Raw genomic sequence first — 20,032 nt, 5'->3', positions numbered from 1 at the left:
TATTTTTGTAACATAGTGTACATGTGTTATATTATATTAATATGCTATTACATAGCTCGTGGGATTTTATTATATTTTGAGACTTGGATGTGGGGTTGTGGTTTTGACTTCAGTTGTAGAGGGCACTGAAACAATAGATGTCACTACTTTTCAGAGGAATATTTCCTTGGCTGCATTCCTAGATGGTGGTGTTGAGCTATAAATTTTCCAAGTCTTGGCTTTCATGTTCACACAGTGTGGGCTATATAATTCCTGTTTTAATTAGTCATAAAATATGACTGGACTTTCATCTAAGTCAGAAAAATAGACAACGTCAGTGTACTGACACTAATAATATGTAAACCATCGTGGCTATCTCCGCCTTTATTAAATACACACATTAAACATTCACAACAGGAGAATTAAAGAAACAATTTCATTTCATAACCGGCCAAACATCCATTAACAGTATTCATTTGAAACATGCACTTCCTTCTGGTGTAGCTCAGACTTGATGAACTGACAAGAGACATTTTTGACTATATATTCAGATTGAACTGCTGAAACTCAACTATATTGTGGTTTGTCATTTACTGACCAGTTGAGGTCATTCCAAAGTAAGTTCACAAAAAATATCATTAGCTTTGTAAAGGTACAAGGTGCTCTTTCACAATATTCTGGTAACAAATGATGGGATTTTTTTTTGAGAGCAGACTCCACATAGCCACTATTATACTATTATTTGTGCTCAGTACACCCATGAACATGTACATTTATGGGTGTACTGTATCGTCTGTTCAATAAATGTTCAGTGATTTGTTAAACAGCTTTATATGTAAAATTATCTCTGCAGCCCTGAAATAAACACGTCCCATAGAGTTTAGAAAAGTTACAGATTTTACAGTTGGCAAGCAGATGGCTACTCCTCCTACCACTTTACATCTCACACACATTGTAAAGAAATGACTGCAGGGCAGGATTACTGCACGAATGACATTAACATGTGAGATAGGCCTGCACTGTTTGCAGTTGTCAGATACTTGTGATAAGCAAACCACAAACAGAGCAAGTTCTTAGAAAGATCAGAATCCCCTTTAGTCAGTGTGTTCACCAGATTTTCTAGTAATAAGATCTATTTCCAAGAGAATTTAGGTAAGTTTTACTTGCATCTTGGTTCATTTTTATTATATACAACACATCATAGGTAGTTTGTATTTTACAAGCTCATAATGTCATAACAAAATACAATAGAGGGATTATAGGAGGATATTTATCAGAGGAGGGAGCATTGTGCCGTAAAACAGTGTGAACGCCTTTTAGAAAGTGGATAATCCTCTAAAGAACAAGCAACAATTGGAAATTTTGCTTGTAATGCTGTGTTTTCCCATATTAGCAGAGTTAACATTAATCAGAAATACTAAAAGTAACAGAATTCATAGACAGTATATTGTTTCGACTGATCATTCTGATAAAATATGGAGAGGGAAAAAAATTTAAAGAAAAAATCTACATTAAAATAAATTCCAAAACAAAGTCTAAAAAAAATACACTCCTACTTAATTTGGATCAGTGAAGGTGACACATCAACACCTAGCAATCACATCAGAGAACTCCTCCTGGACTCCTCGAAACTCAAGGACAAAGTAACCGTTCCACTCCCAAAGCTCACCCTTGGCCTGTGCTTTCCTGAAGCAGTGTCGTAGTCATTGCCATTGGTCTTGACGCTGATGGATGAGGAAGGAGTTGAGGCAGAAGACCCACCGAGGCTGCCGGACTTTTTTCTTGAAGTTGTGCTGTGTTTTAATGTAGCTTTGGCAGCCACTTTGAAAGCATGGGCTGCAGTGCTGCATCTGACTTCCTCAATCGTGTTCCTGGAGGGTTTGAAGAGGATGATGTAGACCTTGTTGAAGAAGATACAGGCTAGCATCCCAAAGCTAGATGCCAGGATAGCAATGACCTCCACAGCTGAAACAAACTTGCCGTAAGTACTGAAGTATGCAGGAATAAAAGAGATCCAAACAATAAAGAATATGAGCATGCTAAAAGTAATGAACTTGGCCTCTGTAAAGTTTTCTGGAAGTTTCCGTGACTTAAATGCAAAGAAGAAACATATGGCTGCCAATATGCATGTGTAGCCAATTAAAAACCCAAGAGCCATCACAGAGCCCTCATTGCATGTGATAAAAATGATCTCATCGATGTCATGATTTTGGTAACTAGAAGGAGGGGCGTTGTAAAGCCAGACCACACATATCATGACTTGGACAAATGTGCACAGAAACACCAGGAGAAACTGCAGATTCAATCCCCACCATTTACGATGGAGACTCGTTGGAATCTTGGCCTCAAATACCAAAAGGACTCTGTTAGTTTTGACAAGGATGCAGGAGATGCAGAGAACAAAACTGACCCCAAAGGCGGGTTGGCGTAAACGGCATGTCCAGTCTTGTGGCTCTCCAATAAAGATGAGAGAGCTGGAGAAGCAACAGATAAGTGAGAAAAGGAGCACATACGATAGTTCTCGGTTTGTGGCCTTCACAATTGGGGTGTTGCGAAATCTGACAAAGACTCCAATCACGAAGGCTGTCAAGACAACACCCAGTACTGCACATATAGCCAGAGCTATCCCAAATGGTTCTGTCCAGGAGAGAAACTCGACTTCCTTGAGGAAACAGAATGTGTGGTTCCCATTTGACCAGGAGTTATTTGGACACTTGGCGCAAACACTGGCATCTGTATAAGAGAAACTGTGTTAAAACTCTATCATTCATCAAGTCTAACATTAGCAGAGAGTGTTTTGCATCTACCTACATACCTTTATGATTACTGTATTCACCATCAGAACACTCTGTGCATTCAAAGCAGCAAGTAGGCATGCTGTCTATGATCCCCTTTCTTGTGCCAGGTTCACAGTCCTCACTGCAGTTAGAGAATGGCACCTTTAGAAGATAAAACAAACAGGAAGGTTAATGAGAAGGATTGATTTAGATGGGCATTCAAATGTAAAATAGAAATTTTAAATGTTTCTCTGTGATCATGTATATTATGTATGCAGCTGTTTTTAACATTACCATAAAAAGTTATTGTCTTTGAAAGGTAGACAGACGTGAAGTACATCTGTCTACCTTTTAAAGACCAGTCCAGCTTTATCAAATCCAAGTTCTGCTCTTTACCTTAAGTCACGAATCAATATGCATATAATAGCATATTGAATGATGACAGGAAAGCTGTGTGATAATCGTGCATAAAAGATGGTTGTAGCCTGTGTCTCTGAAATGTAAAACCAGTGGAACTATCTTGGAGCGTGGATTATACTGTGTTGTGGACACGGACACAGAAATCTGCAGATGGCACTTAAAGAAATCCCCCAGTACTAATTTAAAAAGAAGTCTACGTTACAGAAGCGGAAGGCATGGGGCTTCACACACCATCTTACATAACAGAGACTGAAGCAGACACCACCTGATTTATGGATTTGGAAACTATACCATACATGTGAGTCTCAGTGTTTACTCTGTCCTAATGGGTTAAATATAGTGTGATGTTCATTTTATACAAAGTGGAAAGGTAACAAATACTGGCCCTGTAAGGTGGGCCATACACTGCATTTCCAGTGGTGGAGAGAAAGGAGGCCAACAGGGGGACTACTTCCCAGATGGCAAAGGCCAAAATGCAAAACTCGGAGCTGAAAAATGGTAATCCACAACCACAGAGGTGACATCTGTATTTAGCTTCACATAAAATCACAACTTTAGTTTTGGTTCACTCTTATTGCTCCGATAGTACTTATGCAGACAGCTGTTTTACCTTAAAAAGTACCATTTAGCAGCTGAGACACTGATATGTCAGAGCTGCGTTCCCTTGTTTCTGCAAAATGACAAGAAATAACAGTGTTTTAACGGACATACAAAAGAGTTTCACTGACCTCTGTGCTATAGCCATTCCAAAGAATCTTTGTCCTGTCAATGAACAGCTTGGCTCCTCTCTTGGCATGCATGTTGTAATATCCAACCTCCTCAAAAACCACAGAGCCATCTTCAGTAGACCTGTGCCAGTTTATAATGGTGTAATTTGCTTCCATATCTGAGTTCTCATCAAAACGCATCTTTTCTCCCATGCTATTGGTGTAGTTCAAATGCCTAAGCTGCTTAAGGACCTGAGAAATAGAAGAACATGCTTTCATGATTCACACATTGGCATATCTAATATTTAACTCCTTTTATTAAACATAAATTAAATACATTGTACCTGCCATGCTTCCATTTTTTTAATATCTGCGCAGGAATTGTTTGCAAAAAGTCCACGTCCAGGTGTGCATGTGAGTATGTCCTGTAGCGCCTGTGCAATGGAATAAACTGCCACATAAACGTTATAGGAGATACGAAGGTGTTTGTAGTCCAGGTATGGTGTTTCAACACTTGCGATGTCCTCCTCACCACTACACAAAGGCCTGAAACTAGTGCTGCCATTCTCACTTTCTTGGAATCTCTGGCTATCTTCTAGATAGCAGTTGAAGGTTTCTTCCCAAAACTCTCTGACAAATTCATTATGACTGTCTTTCTTTGGTTGGACGTGCTGTAAGAACTCTCTAAAGCCAGGTATAGGACCTGCCTTTAGAGCAAAACCAATAGTCCCTGCCATAACATCAAGATATTCTGGTTTAGCAACAAGGGAGGAGATTGCCCAAGCTTCACTGGCTAACCAGATCCGATCTGTGATGTTTCTCCTAACCATCTCTTTGATTAGAGGTTCGACATCTGGGCCACTGGCGAACACAACGATTACTTTAGCTGTGGAATTCTCAATCCTGTCAGCCAGAGCTTTGATTTCGTGATCCTCAAAGTACTGAGAAATAAGTTCATTTAGATGAATGCAGATGTCTCGCTCTTCCATCTCCTTCTCAAACTTTTCAATCCCTGGACGCCCATACTCATCATCGGAGGCCACAGCAATGACCCAGTTCCACTGAAAGTACTCAATAATGTCTGCCATGGCTGTGGCCTGGTACTCATCTGTAGGAATGGTTCTCATGAAGGACTTGTACTGATTCTTGTTGCTCAGTAGGCGGCTAGACGAGGCATAACTGATCTGAAACAGGAAATTGCTCAGTTAATCTATCAGGTTTTCATTGCATCTTCTTAATTATCTTTAACCACTTTCAAATCATTTATTGAACAAACACGAAAATCATTATATGTAGACTTAATTTTTATGGATGTAGATAATGAAGTAATGATGTGTTGTTGACATAGCTATTACCCAGCAACTCACCTGAGGGATATAAAATAGACCCAACAAGTTTGCAACTGCTGTGGAGACAGCAGATCCAGCAGCTCCTACTACTGCAATGGTTGATGGTATGTGATCAGTACAGTTGCAAAACTCATCTAAATTTAAAGAGTCGATCTTATTTTGGGCCACAAAACTTAGGGTGGCTTCCAAGGCTTTTGACACAGTGTTGCAAGTGTCAAAAATCCTGTAGCCCAGCGTGATGTTGGGAAGGAGCGTACTGCTGTTGTTAATCTCTTCAATCGCGAAAATCATGGCCTGGAGCCAACGAAAACCACGGAAATTGAACCTGTGCAAAGAAAAAAAAAGGCATGAGTACGACACACTTGGTTTGCAAAAGGGTTTTTTTGTTACCTCAGAGCATAAATTACCTGACACACTGGGTGGATTCTGGCCGGGCTGCAAGGTCTTGATCTTTGGATGCAATGCCGAAGTGTAAGGGGAAAAGACCTCCAAGTAAAATATCACCAGTCATCTGTGCTCTCTGGTGGGGTCCGTACGTTGAAATCACATAACTGGACCCCAGCAGTGTCAAATAATACAGAAGCAGTCTCATCTTTTTTTGTCTTTGATTGGATACGATTGTTTTCTGTGACTTCCCAGGGTGAAGAAAATTTCAATATTAACTTCTCCCATCAATCTGCCTGCTGGGTTGTTTTGTGTTATTCATGTTTATGCTGATGAAGGTCTACCTGTTTGAAACATAGAGATGAACAACTTATTGGTTAGAAATAAGTACCACTGGTGAAATCGTTAGAGTTTTCCGTTTTTAATTCAGAAAAACACAGGAATATGCCAAGTGTGTAATACTGATTTAACTCCAATTGTTGAGTTCATTTTCCAGCTTAAGCAGGGACAAAATATTGTAATGAGCCATCATGGCCTAAGGCTATATTTCTTGCTTGAGCCAGACCACTCAGATACAGAAGTTTTCTAAGAGTTAGGGTTTTTCTTAATGAGCTGACTTCTTTAGTTGTAATTCTAAGAAGAGATAAATTTAAATATTTCACACCTCACTAACAGTGTCATAGTGTTCTTGAAATATCCTAGATAAACTGAAACAAGCACAGGATATACATGAGCCAAGAGAGAAGTCACACTCTAATGACCTTCCTGCAAATGCTATGGCCAGTGAACCCAGTCACCATGGAGAAAAGCCATAGTGGCCCTGCTGCAGCTGGTTAATACTGCTGGAAAAATGCTGGGGCAGAGCCGTGATAATGAAGCAACTACAACCCCTAGGAGCCATTGTTTGCCACATTACGGAGAAGAAGAAGAATTTTTATTGCACTAAGGAGAAACAAAAAAAACACATCAATTTTCTACAATTAGGATTTATTACATCTTGCAGTTAAATGTTAAAAAAACAGAAAGTAACTCAGTTAATTCAAAGAACAGTTTTAACTAAACTGTGATTAAAAATTGATTCAAAAGCGTTTTAAAACCAATAAAGCCACTAACCATGGTTTTATTACTGGTTTCAAATGATTAAAAACCTAAATCAGAAAGTAGTTATGGGTCTATTGGTTAAAATAATGTCCTGCTTTTTAAACATCCATTTAAAACAACAAAAATATGGCATATAAACTCAAATAAAACTTACCTCCCAAATTCCCGAGTATTACTTAAAGACATGTGAAACAGTCAATCTGCAGCTATTCACCGATTTTAGGGACTTTTTCCAAAATATCCTGACTGCTGAATGATTTCACTAGACAGTGCTGCTGGCTTCTGAACCTCTTTCTGCAGATGAATCATTAACAAAGAGAAGGATAGGCCATTTCCTTCAGCTAATGAAGTCAGCTCACAGTTCACTCCTCCTGAAAGAAATCACATCTAAAGTGGCAGAGGATAGGTTGGGGCTTAAAATCTATTCTTTTGTTTATGCTATTACAAATGAAAATTAATGTTTTTCCTAGTACACAGCCTCATTGTTGGATTAAAAAAGACGAGTTGTGGAGATTGCCTTTCTGTACGGGCTTTGATAAAAATGGTATTTTAAACTGGATTTGGAACAGGATTCTGTGTAATATTATTATTAGTAATAGCAGTAGCAGTAGTAGTAGTAGTATTACTATTTTTATTATGTAATAACTAAATGCCTTTTTCACGTTTACATTTTTATTGTATTTCATCTGCATTGTGATTCCATGAACTCCTGGAAGCAATGGATTGTACCCTTATGTTCAACTAATTGTTCTCCAAACAATTAGTTGATTCCTGCTCTGATGAACAAGTCAATTTGTTGCTGAGGAGATGTCTCCAGTGAAAACCATTTCACTTTACAACGTGTTGACTTACCAGGGTCCCAAGGTGACTGTGTGTTCACGAGACATCAGGCACACGGAAGCTCTCCAGAGGTTACAATAAGTCTAATAAGTCTGTTCTAAGTTTCAGTCAACTTTTTATAGCTAGAGGAAGGTCGTCATACTACATGCAGACCTTGGCATGCTAATCAGCAGGCGTATAAAGTACAGTGAGAACCATTAACAGTAACATTTGGTAAATGAGGCCAATAATCTTACAGCAAATTAGTGCATGGTTAATTTGTTCACATATTATTGAAAGAAATGACAATAAATGAGTAAATGTGTTTCTAGATTTGAAGCGAAAATAAATTATAAAGTGAATTAATAAATTCACCAGCACGTCTTTATGACCGAATGTATGAATCAGTAAGAGCAATTCATCATTAAGGTTTCAATAGCTTTTTTTTATAGCATTCCGTTTAATTCAAATGTAAAAACATCTTTAGTATAAGTGTCATCTACGCACAAAAAACAGCTAAAATATTTTTTTTTTCCCGCTTGCTCCCACCTTTATAAAGTCTTGATATGTGAGTGCTCACACAAATCATTCGGATCCACTCTTTTTCAGAAATGGCACATAAGTCTGAAATGTAACATAATGTGTAAAAAAATGTTGGGCTGTGAAGAGTTCACGGTGAATGAATTTATTCTCATACACAGTGTGGAGTGGGACAGATCAAAACAGACTCACACAGAGTTCAGCATTCAGCTAGAAAGGTAAGGAATGTCTCTCTCTTTTTTTTTTATTGATGTGGCTTTAATATATCAGCTGTAACCTCAGCTTGTTAGTTTGTGTAATTAGTTTGCATGGCTTATTTTGTAATGACATCTTATCTGAGTCACGTTGAATCATCGGTACATTATATAAACACTGTAAAATCATAAATTTATTATGATAAAGCACTATGTGCCCTCATTTACTCAGCAAATAGACCATGAAATATACTTGTCAAATTATTGCATGAATAACAAAGTAAAAATTAGTGCTTATAGTTTCTACTGTTCAGTAAAGTTTCTGTATGTGTAGTTTGGTAGATGGTATGAAATGTGAGCTTCATTATATGGTGATTTATACACTAATGATAATTATTATTAAATGCATAAAGGCTTTGAGTGCTCAAGTAGAGCAGAACAGTGCTACGTAAGAACTAGTCCATTTATTATTTACCAACTCGGATTAAATGAACTGTAAAACAAAACAAATTTACTTTGTTTGATCAGATAACAGCATAAAAAAAGAATTAAAATCTAGTCCTGGTTGTATTCACAATTTTCTCACTGCCAGTTCTCAAGTTTTGATTTTCTTCTAGTACCCACACAATTAACTGAATAATTCCTAATTATCACAGATGTCCGGTGCAAAGGTGCTGCAGTTCCTGCAGAATATTTCACGTAGAAAACCTCTGGAGCCTGAGGGTGAAGTGTCCAACTTTCGCCGGTGTCTGACTACCCTTGATTTGGTGGCTCTTGGGGTCGGCAGCACACTGGGGGCCGGTGTGTATGTGCTTTCAGGAGAAGTGGCCAGAGCTGTGGCCGGGCCTAGTATCATAATCTCCTTCCTGATAGCAGCAGTGGCCTCCATCTTTGCAGGACTGTGTTATGCTGAATTTGGAGCTCGTGTTCCCAAAACTGGCTCTGCTTATCTCTATAGCTACGTGACTGTGGGTGAGATATGGGCTTTTGTCACGGGCTGGAACCTCCTGCTGTCTTATGTCATAGGTAACAATAAGGCCATTGAATGAATATTAATCCTGGAAAAATCATAGATTAAAATAATATTTGTCAAGTGATTTTAAGTAACACCAGGTACTGTTTGCTAATGGCTTGTGTTGTTAAGGGACATCAAGTGTAGCCAGAGCCTGGAGTGGGACCTTTGATGATCTCATTGGAAATGTCATTGCCAACTCTTTAGGCAAACAGGTTGCAATGGATTTACCTGGATTGGCTCCCTATCCAGACTTCTTTGCAGCAGGTATCATTATGCTCTTGGCAGGTAAGTTTCATATACTAAAAACCTAATTATTTATTAACATAATACAGGTACTCTTAGTTTATTGTAAGTTTAGAAAATGATAAAAAACACAAGAGGTTGAAGCGTCCTACATATTTTTGACTAAAGTAAATATTTGACAAATGAGTTTCCACTAGGTTCATTGACATGGTGAAATTAATTCTTATATATTTTTCTTTCTAGGGATTCTTGCATTTGGTGTTAAAGAATCGGCCATTGTAAATAAAGTTTTTACAGCAGTTAACATCCTGGTGTTGCTCTTTGTTATCCTCTCTGGGTTCATAAAGGGGGACATCAACAACTGGTACAGATATGAAGACACCCTCCCAAACCAATCCGAGTATGGCCTCCCCCTTCCCCCGTTATTTTGGCTTCTGCTGTATTTTTCTTTCTTTTTTTTTAGCTGCTTGACTGTTGATCACTGTTTACAGGAACTATACGACCCTGAATAAAACCACCACATATGGCAGTGGAGGATTTTTCCCTTTTGGTTTTGAGGGGACATTAGCAGGAGCAGCCACTTGCTTTTATGCATTTGTTGGATTTGACTGCATTGCAACGACAGGTAACTTTTAGAATTTGTGTTTCAAAACCCTTTAAGTGCAAAGCCAGTAATTATAATGCACTGCATAAGGAAAGTGAAAATTTCATCACAATGACTTCAGAAGATGTTTGTGGCAATTTCAATTGTCCAGAAAAACACAGAGATCTTTGCACACTAGAATATTCTCTACAGCATATACATTTTGTAAAATAGTTTATTTTATAGACATGGTGCTATGTCATAAAAACGCATCTAAAGATTAAATGATGGCATAAACCACACTGGGATAATTTTGTGTTTTTCTTTAGGAGAGGAGGTTCAGAACCCTCAGAAGTCAATCCCACTCGGGATTGTGGCATCTCTCCTTATCTGCTTCTTGGCTTATTTTGGTGTGTCTGCTACCCTGACTCTTTTGATGCCATACTATTTGCTCAGCGTTCACAGCCCACTGCCTGTGGCCTTTACATACATCGGTTGGGGCCCCGCAAAGTATGCAGTTGCTGTGGGATCACTCTGTGCGCTCTCAACAAGGTATAATGCATGAAGTATCACGTATAAACAAACCTACAATTCTTTATACATTACAATATTCCTTTGGTGACATTTATAGCACATACACCAAATAAAATCACTGGGATCATTACTAGGAATTAAAACAGGGACACGAGAATAACTGAATTGCTGTTAATGAGCTATGAGCTTTTTTCCGAAGCCTTCTAGGATCAATGTTCCCGATGCCTCGTGTTCTCTTTGCCATGGCCCGGGATGGACTGCTCTTCAGACCTCTCAGTAACATGAGTGACAGACAAAGTCCTGTCATTGCTACACTGGCTTCAGGGGTTGTAGCAGGTATAACTAACTTTAGAAGAGATTATAATATCATTTTTTAAATTGCATTTTTTAATTATTTGATTTTGTTAAGGCCATCAGCTACTACACTGATAAAATGGTTGCAGAATTTATAAACATATGTAATTTCTCCTACTTCTTTGCAGCTATCATGGCTTTATTGTTTGACCTGAAGTCGTTGGTTGACATGATGTCGATTGGAACCCTGTTTGCCTACACACTTGTTGCCATTTGCATTCTCATATTAAGGTACAGATGATCACAAGTATGCATGTTGGCACTGCACTTATTACTGCTTATTATTAGTAGTGGTGTTAGCATTTATTATCACTCTGATCCAAAATAATTGCTACAGCACTGGGAAAAAATCAACTTATTTCTTTATATTTTGCACCTAACAAACAAGACTTTCTTGCGTTTTTTTAAAAGTGTTCTTCACCATTAGTTGTCCAGCTTTCTGAAGGTCTTTCAAAGTTTTTCTTTGCACACTGGCTGCTTTCACTCAGTTTTAGTTCAGTCCTTGTACCTGACCATTTTCAGAGGAATGTTTTTTGTTTGTTCAATCACTAACCTATGAATCCTTCAAATATAAAAGGGTTTCTAACTGAAAGGATGAAATGGTAATATGTCTAACAGACAAAGCATCAGTTTAAAACTGTATTTTGACGCGCTTTGTTCCTAGCAGCCTGTCAGACCCCCCCAACATCATTGGTTGCTATTTTTTTCCAGTTAATGCCAAAGATAACACAAAGAGCTATTAGCCAGAAATTGGCACATCTTTGTCTTTGACCCAGTATTACAGTTTGCTTGGACTTGTTAGTTATTTCTTTGGAGAAGTATAAGATGATTTATGTATATATGGTTAATGAGTGTATTGTTCTCTTGTGCTTCTCAGTTTGGTTATAGTTCTTGATTTCTCGTTATGTTAGTCACCCCTCGTGTCCATTCTCTCTCTCTCTCTCTCTCTCTCTCTCTCTCTTTCTGTCCCGTGCTTGCTCTCTCTCCCTTGTCTCAGTCATGCCTCTGTGTTTGTTTACCCTTTCCTTGTCTTGGGTTGTATGTCTTGAGTCTGTGTTTCCGTCCCTGTGTTTATGCTTCCTCTCTTATTTTGATAGTCTCACCTCCTGTGTCAGTTTTGCTCTGTCTTGTTTCCCTGATTTAGTTCAGCTGTGTTCACTTACGTGTTTCATCTCCCTGTTTGCCTCAAGTGTATATTTAAGACCTCAGTTTCCTTAGTTCCTTGTACCAACCACCATCATGCTGTGTCTCCCTCGTGTTTTGTTCGCCTAGTTGATTATTAATTCCATTCTGAGTTTCCAGGTTTTCTAGTTTGTGGCTTTCCTGTAAGTCCAGCAATAAATCTGCTTTTTGAGTCCAGTTCTGCCTCTGAATCCTGCATAAAGGTTCAGCATGCCAAAAACAACACTACACCACAATCTTGGCATGGCGTCCAGTTTGTCCTTAATAAGTGAAGAAACTGGAAATGTGGAGGACAAAAGAAGACATGGCTTGAAATAATACCTACAGCTAATGAACAGTATCTGAAAGTCATGTCCTTAAGACATAGAAAAATATACAAAGAGCCAACACAGGATTTGAGAGATTCATCTGTCCCCTCAGTTGTTCCAGCCAATGGATGATCTCACTGGAATGATGGCTCCCCTTCAAAAGTGATTCTTAATGAAGGGAGCAAGGAGTAAATGTTGAGCTTTGCCAAATACCTCAACACAAGACAAGAGCTAGACTAAAAACCAGTGGCAACAGGTCTTATGGAGTGATGTCTGCAGCTAAAACACAGTGGAGACCTTGTCATGTTGTGGGGCTGCATTATAGCCAGTGCTGTTGGAGATCTTGTCCAAACTGAGTGGCAACCAGTGGTGGCTCATTAGTAAAGGCTGCTAGGGCTTAACAAAATACAGTGGCTTGCAAAAGTATTCGGCCCCTTTGAACTTTTCCACTTTTTGTCACATTACAGCCACAAACATGAATTAATTTTATTGGAATTCCACGTGAAAGACCAATACAAAGTGGTGTACACGTGAGAAGTAGAACGAAAATCATACATGATTCCAAACATTTTTTACAAATAAATAACTGAAAAGTGGGGTGTGCGTAATTATTCAGCCCCCTTTGGTCTGAGTGCAGTCAGTTGCCCATAGACATTGCCTGATGAGTGCTAATGACTGAATAGAGTGCACCTGTGTGTAATCTAATGTCAGTACAAATACAGCTGCTCTGTGACGGCCTCAGAGGTTGTCTAAGAGGATATTGGGAGCAACAACACCATGAAGTCCAAAGAACACACCAGACAGGTCAGGGATGAAGTTATTGAGAAATTTAAAGCAGGCTTAGGCTACAAAAGGATTTCCCAAGCCTTGAACATCCCACGGAGCACTGTTCAAGCGATCATCCAGAAATGGAAGGAGTATGGCACAACTGTAAACCTACCAAGACAAGGCCGTCCAGCTAAACTCACAGGCCGAACAAGGAGAGCGCTGATCAGAAATGCAGCCAAGAGGCCCATGGTGACTCTGGACGAGCTGCAGAGATCTACAGCTCAAGTGGGGGAATCTGTCCAAAGGACAACTATTAGTCGTGCACTGCACAAAGTTGGCCTTTATGGAAGAGTGGCAAGAAGAAAGCCATTGTTAACAGAAAACCATAAGAAGTCCCGTTTGCAGTTTGCCACAAGCCATGTGGGGGACACAGCAAACATGTGGCAGAAGGTGCTCTGGTCAGATGAGACCAAACTGGCACTTTTTGGCCAAAATGCAAAACGCTATGTGTGGCGGAAAACTAACACTTCACATCACTCTGAACACACCATCCCCACTGTCAAACATGGTGGTGGCAGCATCATGCTCTGGGGGTGCTTCTCTTCAGCAGGGACAGGGAAGCTGGTCAGAGTTGATGGGAAGATGGATGGAGCCAAATACAAGGCAATCTTGGAAGAAAACCTCTTGGAGTCTGCAAAAGACTTGAGACTGGGCGGAGGTTCACCTTCCAGCAGGACAACGACCCTAAACATAAAGCCAGGGCAACAATGGGATGGTTTAACACAAAACATATCCATGTGTTAGAATGGCCCAGTGAAAGTCCAGATCTAAATCCAATCGAGAATCTGTGGCAAGATCTGAAAACTGCTGTTCACAAACGCTGTCCATCTAATCTGACTGAGCTGGAGCCGTTTTGCAAAGAAGAATGGGCAAAGATTTCAGTTTCTAGATGTGCAAAGCTGGTAGAGACACACCCTAAAAGACTGGCAGCTGTAATTGCAGCAAAAGGTGGTTCTAATAAGTAGTGACTCAGGGGGCTGAATAATTACACACACCCCATTTTGCAGTTATTTATTTGTAAAAAATGTTTGGAATCATGTATGATTTTCGTTCCACTTCTCACGTGTACATCACTTTGTATTGGTCTTTCATGTGGAATTCCAATAAAATTGATTCATGTTTGTGGCTGTAATGTGACAAAATGTGGAAAAGTTTAAGGGGGCCGAATACTTTTGCAAGCCACTGTATAGAGAAATAAGCGGTCACTCAAGACATATATGCATAGACAAGGTTGTATATTTGTTATTGAAAGAAGCTTACCTTTTATGAGTGGTTACGAAGAACCTGTGATAAGAGACGGAATTAAGTTGTTTATACAAATGAATTAATATTATTACTGCCTTCTATGATGCTTACAGTATACCTAATAATATGTTTAGATACACAGGTCGGTCACAAAATGGCTCAACAACCTCAAAATATTGACTATGATACGGTCATATTACTGTCATAAAATGTGTGGGTACGCTAGGTAGGGAAATAACAATGCACACTAATGAGCGTAATGAAATTAAACAGATGAATGACTCAGGGTTTGCTTGTTTGAAGAGTTTATGAAGACATCAGGTTTTCTTTACTTTAATCAGTCACTTATAATTACAAAAGATCATGTAATGAAGTGCTGTTGACTTGATGTGTGTTGTTCAGACATTAAAAATAGACTCCAGGATGTGAACAAGAAAAAAAACAGGAATATAATAATTTGGTGCTTGTTTGTTTTCACTTTTTTTTTAAATTATATTTCCTTAATTTTACAGGTATCAAACTGACCTCAGTGATGATTCTAGTCTAAGCAAAGCAGAACCTTTTACCATTGGAGGGATATTATGTCCTCCATACCAAGCCACTACAAGGACATCAAAAAATGTGTCCCTTTTAACTTTTGTTATTAGTGAGTCATCATCTTTCTGTTGTACTGTACTTTTTATTTATTTAATTTTTGATTAATAGAACTCAAACGTATTGATTTATTGATTCTCCTCAGTCTTTTTAGCAGTTGTTCTCAGCGTCTTTGTATCTGAGGCTGTAGATTACCTGCAAGCCCTGGAGTGGTGGAGCATACTTTTTCTTTCTGTGATAGTAGCAATGATTTTTCTAATCATCCTCATCGTCTGGAGGCAACCGCAGAATACAGCAGAAGCTGCTTTCATGGTATGAAAGAAAGACAGTGAAGACTGATTAATGAAAGCATAGAAACAGAAACAGAAATTTAGCCAACCTGTATTATCATTACATGTTTATTTATTTTTTAAGCTCTAAAGTTCTGAATTTTGGGGGGTTTGGGTTTTTTTTTTCTTTAATATCTTTTAACAATGCTTCTCCTCTTTTATATCCCCAGGTTCCTTTTGTCCCATTACTTCCTATTTTTAGTACCTTTGTCAATGTCCATCTAATGGCTCAGCTTGGATCAGACACTTGGATCCGCTATACAGTGTGGATGGGAGTAGGTATGTGCAGCACATTTCTGTTACAAAATACATAAAAAAGATTATACGTGTGCAAAAATATCTCTTTTTATATGTGTGACCGCTACGTTTCTTTTAAAATTTTGAACAGGTTTGATCATCTACTTTTGTTATGGTGTTCGCCACAGTGTGCAGAAACAAAGGCTTGAAAATTCACACGATCGAGTCAGTATTCACAGCATCGCTGCTGCTATGGAACAAAGCACGAAACCCGGACAAGATGTAACTGGATAAATACATAGTGTATTTAATGACATAAATTTTAAAAAGAATACCTGATTTGCATAAATCTCACAATGGTGATTGTCTCAGGAATTCACAAACTTTTATTTGGCAGCATCCAGCAATGCAAGGCTTTATGCAATACTCTGCTTTTATATTACTGTTTTGTATAAGACATAATTAAAGGAAAGAATGAGGAAGGATTCAGCAAGTATTTCAAGTATAATCATATAGTTATTAGTATTATATAACAAAAAAAAAACCCAAAACATTTAGCTTATATATTAAATGGTAGAAAATCTAAAGAAATTTGGATTTTGTGAACAACAGAGTTGAAAATGACAATGTTTTTAGTAGAAGTGACCAGAATGGACAGAAGGACAGCTCAGGTTGAGCCATTTGGACACAAAGTCAGAGAGCCAAAATGGCCTGGACATGTGCAGAAGAGGGATGGTGGATACACTGGACAAAAGATGTTGAAGATGGAACTTCCAGGGAGGAGGAAAAAAGGAAGACCACAGAGAGGGTTTATGGAAGGTTCATGTAGTGAAATAGGAGGACAGAAAAGTATGCTAGGGACAGGGTGAGATGGAGGCAGATGATCCCCTATGCTGAGCCCTAAAGGGGGATTTTGTGATCATCCTGTTACAGTTGTTCAAAAGGAATTGTACTCACGATGCCCATTTCTTTTATGTGACAGAGTCATATTACTCACAATTCCTTCATGTTTAAATGCAATTCAACTATTTTATTTTTCTGTACAGAATACATTGTAATGGCATGGGTTTAGTTTGTTTGCCTTGTACTTAACTGCCAATATAGCCAATACTGTGTTATTAAATGGACTTTAAAGTAATAATTTTCTATTGCCATAAACATTTGATATGCATGAAATTAAAAAGGCATAAGTTTTGAATGAGATACTCTGCACTTTATGACTCCTGTCTCCCTATTTTCAATTTTAGTTTTTTCTTTCTTACATACCTTCCCTATGACAACCTTTGTAAACATGCCCATACACAGCCATGCTGCCTCCACTGATCAAATGCCACATTTACTTACAGCACGTGATATGAGAGGAACCAATGAAATGTGTGCTTTGTTTAAGCAGGCACCGTTTTTAAAAAATGCTCTCGATCAAAACATAAACAGGGCGTCTGTAGTGAAAGGCAAAAGAAGCCGTCCTCAAAAAAGAAAAATTCCACCTGCTACTCTGGAGGAGTTGTCACCGCTATTGGATACACTGCTGGAACACAGTAAAGCTGTGGGTTTGTCAGGAACTGAGAAATATCACACTAAATACACTGTATATTCACCTACATTACCCCAGTCTCTGGCATTTTTACACAACAAAGGCACACAGTTCCTTGGCCTTACAGATCTACAGCTGCACTGTGTAAAGTGTCAAAATGCTGCAACAGTGACTGAAGAGCAGGCAGAAGCTACTGAAGGACACACAAGAATCCAGCACAAGAAGTTGGTTTCGATGGTGTGCAGGAAGAATCACAGCTTCGGTGATGCACGCTGTATTTGCCACAAGTTTGGAAACACCAGCCCAAAGTGTTGTTAATTGTGTGAGCTACCCTGAAAACTGTGTCTGTTACACAAAAAAGATGGGGAGTGGAGCATGAAGAGGACGCATGAAAGGCCTACACCCAAAAAATTGCAGCACATCACTACAAACTGCAGGTTCGTTTATGCAGTTTTATTGTGAACACAATTTTTCCTGAACTTGGAGCATCTCACAATGTGTGACTGTTGTGGGGAGGGGTGCCTGGAGATTAAGTGTCCTTTTAAATACACAACGGACAGCATTAAGCAGGCATTGGATGCACAGGATAAAGACTTCTGCCTGGAGTCAGCTGCAAATGGACTTCACTTAAAGAGGGCGCACCCCTACTACTCACAGGTGCAAACACAAATCTTTGTCACCAGCTCCAACCACTGTGACCTCGTTGCATGGACCCAAAGAGACATGGCTGTGGTACGCATCTTCCCTGATGTAGATTTCTGGGAACCACGTTTGAAGAGAGCACAAGAATTCTTCAAAAAAAAAAGAAAAGAAAAGTGTGCCTTCCAGAACTGGTGGGAAAATATTTCTCCAAGCATAGTTCTGTTCTGAATGCCCCATAACCTTTTATTTAGGGGGTCTAGATTGATGCCTGAAGTGCATTGCCATGCAAATAATTTTCATTTACTGAATATGTACTTACTAAGTACCACTGTTTAAAAGTTGAATAAAGAAACAAACAAATTTTTGCCTGTTATTAAAACCACTTTATAGAACATCAAATCAGTTACAATGTAGAATCAATGTCGTTTATGGTTTACAAATGACAAAATTTTTACATAAAATAATGACAGCATTTACATAATAACACCCACTAACATTCTGTAAATTTACTGTATCTTTTGAAAAATTATAACTACATATACACAGCACAAGACTTTTAATAGTACTTAAGAGCAAGTTTCATTTTCCCTTGGTTTTACTACCACAATGGGGCACATGTTCACCAAAACGCAGCAAACCTTCACTATCTTATCCTGAAGGGCCTCCTTTTCACCCTCACATTAAAGAAGTAATTGAATGGCATGGTGGTATGCAGCATTTTATACCTGTTGCGTAAACTACCTACAACTCGCTCGACATGAATTATTAGGTGGGCAATAGCTCTTGTATCTTCAATGTCCTTCAATGTCCTTGGCATCAAGTTGACAGAAGCCTTTTGTAAACGCGGGGATCTTAACCTCTGCACACAAAGATGCTGGACAGGAAGATCAAATGTAAGGCGGAAGAGTGAGTAAAAGCATTTGGAAATGCCACGGTTTCTTTGATGCTGGCAGGAAAGCTTTTACATTTTTGAATAAGGAGAGTAAAATAGCAAAACAAGGTATTCCAGTATAATATTTTACTTTTTTGGTGTCATCCTTTAAAACATTTTTCCATTCAGCTGTCTTTTTCAACTGTGATTCAAGCGTTCTGTTCTCCTCCAACAGCTGGTTTATTTCTGCTCTGTTCACAGCACACACAATCCATCGGCTGTCTTTTAGCTTCTGCGTCTCTCTCTGTCCGATCTCCATTTTCTACATTTGCTGCTACTACCTCAGCCTCCACTCTTGGCCACAGCCTCCATCACGTGGTGATTAAGGTGTCGGTCTTCTGTCGTGTCCATCTCTGGCAGCTCTTCATGTAACTTCTATGCAGGCCTCACCTTCAGACTCTGCTCCTCCATTACTAAAGCCTGTCAGATACAATGAGTGCATACATATAAGGCAAATGTTCACCAGAAGCCCAATTAAAAGTGCATGACTCATCAAAAAGCTATGAGCTGATTACCGGACAGTGAGAGCATTTTTTTATGTTGGTGGTGGTGGGAGTTGTATTTACCTCCGACTGCTGCTCTTTGTTGCTTTCGTCGCATTCGTCGTCTGTGACGGTCCAAGTTTGAAGCAGGGATTTCGGAGTGCCCCATGTATAGCGTTGGAACCCAGTCAGGATTTGTTTCATCCATTTCATAGGCTGGTTTGCCTGCAATTATGCTAAGTAATTAGCAACTCTGTAAATAGAACGCAGTCCTGCAAAATCACACATTGAGATATTTGTTCAAATTTGCTATGACTTCAGAGCGCATCGCAAATAAAACTAATAGGCTATACAGAATAATATGAACTTATTTAGAACTTACCCGAATGAAAATGTCTGGAACATACCAACAGATATCTGGGGGTGGTAGAGAACTGGATATCAGCTCGTCTCACAGCTGCTATCCAGGCTATACGCCTTCTTTTGGTAACATCCGACACATGAGCTCCCTGGTTTTGCTTCCAGGTGGGGAAACAATGAAAAGACAGCCCATTTTCAAGCTTATTCCCTTGCCGGTCGTGCGATCTAACGTTACAACCCATCACACAGCAAGTACGAACCATAGCTGATATTATTCGTGTGCTTTCGCTCGCTTTGTTTGGCCTACTAAAATGGCACCTCGACCAAAAATCCTGGCCGCACCCCCTCTCACGACGTCACG

The 20,032-nt window shown here is 39.1% G+C and overlaps 2 protein-coding genes and 1 long non-coding RNA gene across 3 annotated transcripts; 1 reads left to right on the top strand and 2 right to left on the bottom strand.

Annotated features, from left to right (window-relative positions):
- Positions 1-1,576: 1,576 nt before the first annotated feature.
- On the bottom strand, positions 1,577-5,824 carry casr (calcium-sensing receptor). The gene is made up of 6 exons (XM_084941318.1): positions 5,640-5,824; positions 5,251-5,557; positions 4,228-5,067; positions 3,905-4,135; positions 2,795-2,918; positions 1,577-2,712 (listed from the first exon to the last, which is right to left on the bottom strand). Exons 1-6 carry the CDS (start codon positions 5,822-5,824, stop codon positions 1,577-1,579), a joined length of 2,823 nt encoding a protein of 940 aa, XP_084797444.1.
- Positions 5,825-8,926: 3,102 nt separating this feature from the next.
- Positions 8,927-16,016, top strand: LOC146379006 (cationic amino acid transporter 2). Its single transcript, XM_084941645.1, has 11 exons — positions 8,927-9,296; positions 9,415-9,570; positions 9,772-9,928; positions 10,020-10,153; positions 10,441-10,663; positions 10,845-10,981; positions 11,128-11,230; positions 15,075-15,208; positions 15,302-15,468; positions 15,656-15,764; positions 15,874-16,016. Exons 1-11 carry the CDS (start codon positions 8,927-8,929, stop codon positions 16,014-16,016), a joined length of 1,833 nt encoding a protein of 610 aa, XP_084797771.1.
- Positions 16,017-18,271: 2,255 nt separating this feature from the next.
- LOC146379005 (uncharacterized) lies at positions 18,272-20,017 on the bottom strand. The gene is made up of 3 exons (XR_014801546.1): positions 19,694-20,017; positions 19,396-19,536; positions 18,272-19,249 (listed from the first exon to the last, which is right to left on the bottom strand). It is a non-coding gene; the product is annotated as an uncharacterized LOC146379005 (long non-coding RNA).
- Between the last annotated feature and the right edge of the window lie 15 nt (positions 20,018-20,032).

Source organism: Perissodus microlepis, chromosome 10 (assembly GCF_051167445.1).
Source record: "Perissodus microlepis isolate ML-2025 ecotype Zambia chromosome 10, ASM5116744v1, whole genome shotgun sequence".
Taxonomy (NCBI): Eukaryota; Metazoa; Chordata; class Actinopteri; order Cichliformes; family Cichlidae; genus Perissodus; species Perissodus microlepis.
Note: the sequence above shows the minus strand (reverse complement) of the source record. Positions and strands in the feature narration are given on the sequence as shown.